This window comes from Protobothrops mucrosquamatus, unplaced genomic scaffold (genome assembly GCF_001527695.2).
Source record: "Protobothrops mucrosquamatus isolate PMUCROS unplaced genomic scaffold, P.Mucros_1.0 scaffold8522, whole genome shotgun sequence".
NCBI lineage: Eukaryota > Metazoa > Chordata > Lepidosauria > Squamata > Viperidae > Protobothrops > Protobothrops mucrosquamatus.
Window position 1 is genome coordinate 1 of NW_015394316.1, and position 2,693 is coordinate 2,693.

The 2,693-nt window shown below is 47.9% G+C and overlaps 1 protein-coding gene across 1 annotated transcript in view; it reads right to left on the minus strand.

Annotated features, from left to right (window-relative positions):
- Nucleotides 1-695: 695 nt before the first annotated feature.
- The window catches only part of LOC107300805 (1-phosphatidylinositol 4,5-bisphosphate phosphodiesterase beta-3-like), a gene marked incomplete at its 3' end in the record, with an annotated part of 4,243 nt that continues 2,245 nt past the window's right edge, over nucleotides 696-2,693 (minus strand). Inside the window, exons 2-4 of the mRNA XM_015830094.1 lie at nucleotides 2,525-2,625; nucleotides 1,137-1,429; nucleotides 696-842 (exon numbers count right to left, since the gene is read on the minus strand). Coding sequence (XP_015685580.1) covers nucleotides 696-842; nucleotides 1,137-1,429; nucleotides 2,525-2,625 — 541 coding nt within the window. The remainder of the gene's footprint in view (nucleotides 843-1,136; nucleotides 1,430-2,524; nucleotides 2,626-2,693) is intronic.

Below are 2,693 nucleotides of genomic sequence, written 5' to 3' on the forward strand. Positions count from 1 at the left end.
GGTAGCCAGGTCCGATGCCATGGATCGCTTTAAAGGTGGTAACTAACACCTTAAAGCGCACCCGGAAGACCACTGGTAACCAGTGCAGCTCGCGCAGCAGCGGTGTTACATGGGAGCGACGAGTCCCTCCCAACACCGCCCGCGCGGCCGCATTCTGGACCAGTTGGAGTCTCCGGGTGCTCCTCAGAGGGAGCCCCATATAGTGGCCAGGACTGAGAAACATTGCTTTATGTTATGTCAGGGGTCTTCAAACTTGGCCCTTTTAGGACTTGTGGACTTCAACAGATATATAGATGTATAGATATAGATATAGAGAGATATAGATAGATAGAAATAGAGATAGAGATAGAGATAGATAGATAGATAGATAGATAGATAGATAGATAGATAGACAGACAGACAGACCGACACAGACAGACATAGACAGACAGAGACAGACATATATAGATATATAAATAGATATAATATAGATAGATAGATAGATAGATAGATAGATAGATAGATAGATAGATAGATAGATAGATAGATAGATAGATAGATAGATATAGACAGATACCGACAGATAGAGATAGAAAGATACAGATAGATAGATAGATAGATAGATAGATAGATAGATAGATAGATAGATAGATAGATAGATAGATAGATAGATATACAGATGCCTTCACAGCTGCCCAGTCTGTATCTATAGGTACCTGTGAGGTAGGTATTATGTGAAGAATTAATGAAGTAGCTGCTTAGTGGATGCGTCATGTCGTCACACAGGTCCAGCTTTTCGGGGGGCACGATGGTGTTCTCTTCACCCCCCAGGTACCGCCCAAAACCCTCCAGGGACATCTGATCTGGGAAAGGAAGAGAAAAACTTGAGATCCCCTTGGCCAAAGTCCTAGATAGAAATCCAAGAACTTCAAATAAAAGAGAATGGATTGAAAAGAACCAGGAAAATTTCAACCACAGCTTCAATTCAAGAACTAGCCCTATATTATTACTACCATTATTAGGGATATTATTACTATTTTCTGCCCCCTAACCGCTACACAAATAGGTCCAAATCTTTTCTTTCTTTTCTTTTTTCTTTGCATTTGGCTTTTCTCCTCTCTTCTCCGTCCACAGTTTTTGTTCAGTTGCTCGCGGACGGCGCGAGAACGGGTTTGTAAAGGAGGACGGTGCCGAGTTCAAGGGGAGGCGCGAGCCCAAACAGGCCCTGTCTTCCAGCTCTGCCTCCTGGCTCACCCTTGGGGCGAAAAAAAAGGGCATCTTACCCCTTTGCTGGAACTGCTGGTTGGGCTCGTACTTGGCGATCAGTTGACGTACTTGCGCCCGGGTGAGGGGAGGGTACAGGACCTCGTTCAGGCGGGGGTCTCGCTGCTTCTGGTTGATAAACTCCATCAGCTGGTCGAGGCTGAGATACGGCTTCCCCTTGGCTCCGCTGATGGGATTAGGACAGGGAAAAAAAAAAGGAATTGGATACAGGGCGTCCTCGACTTACGACCACCACAGTTCCCGTTGTTAAGTGAGACATTTGGTCAAGTGACTTTAGCCCCATTTTACAGCCTTCCCTGCCGGAGCTGTTAAAAGGAATCAACTGCGGTTGTTAAGCGAGGAACACGGTTGTTAAGTGAATCTGGCTTCCCCCTGGAAGGTCGCAAAAGGGGGTCACGTGACCCCGGGAGACATGGCGACGGTCATAAATACGAGTCTGTCGCCAAGCGTCTGAATTTTGATTACGTGACCGTGGGGAGGCAGCAACAGTTGTAAGAGTGAAAAACGGTCCTAAGTCCCTTTTTTCAGTGACGTCGTAACTCTGAACGGTCGCTAAACGAACTGTTGTAAGTGGAGGACTGCCTGTATTGTGTGAGGTATTGGGGCTATAAACCTACAGGCCACAGGTGGTCCTTCACTTAGGACCCGAATTTCCGTTGCTAAGTGAGACAGTTGTTCAATGAATGTTGTCCCGTTTTATGACCTTTCTTGCCGCAGCTGTTAAGGGAATTCCTGCTTGGCGAAAAGGCTGCCTAGCCCACAGGGGGCGCCCTGGAGCGGCTGAGGTGATTCGCTTAACGGCCGCTGCAAAAAAGGTCAAAAATGGTCATATGGGTGACCAAATTTATGACCGTCAAGACCAGGGGTAGGCAATCTTGGCTCTTTTATGACTCGTGGACTTCAACTCCCAGAATTCCTCAGCCAGCATGGGGGAACTATGGCCCCTTCATGACTTGCAGACTTCAACTCCCAGAATTCCTGAGCCAGCATGAGGGAAACATTGGCCCCCTCATGACTCGTGGACTTCAACTCCCAGAATTCCTGAGCCAGCATGGCTCAGCTTGGAAACCTCTCCCTTTCCCCTCAGCGTGGCTGGCTCAGGAATTCTGGGAGTTGAAGTCCACGAGTCATAAAAGAGCCAAGGTGGCCTACCCCTGGCCAAGACTTACGACCATAACCCAACAGGCTCCGTTATGGTCGTATGTTGAGGCGTCTCCCTTTCGGTCTCACCACGGCGTCCGATCCACAAAGTGTGACTTACATCTCCAGCAAGATTTTGTCGATGTCGGGACGGAGGCAAAGTTTGTTGAGGAAACGCTCGAAAATCTCCAGGGTGAACTCTTCCGGCTTGATCGACTCGCTCTGGGGAGGAAGCATAAAGGAGTGCAAACGGGAGAGAAATCTGAATTATTTCTTGAAATTCGGGGAGG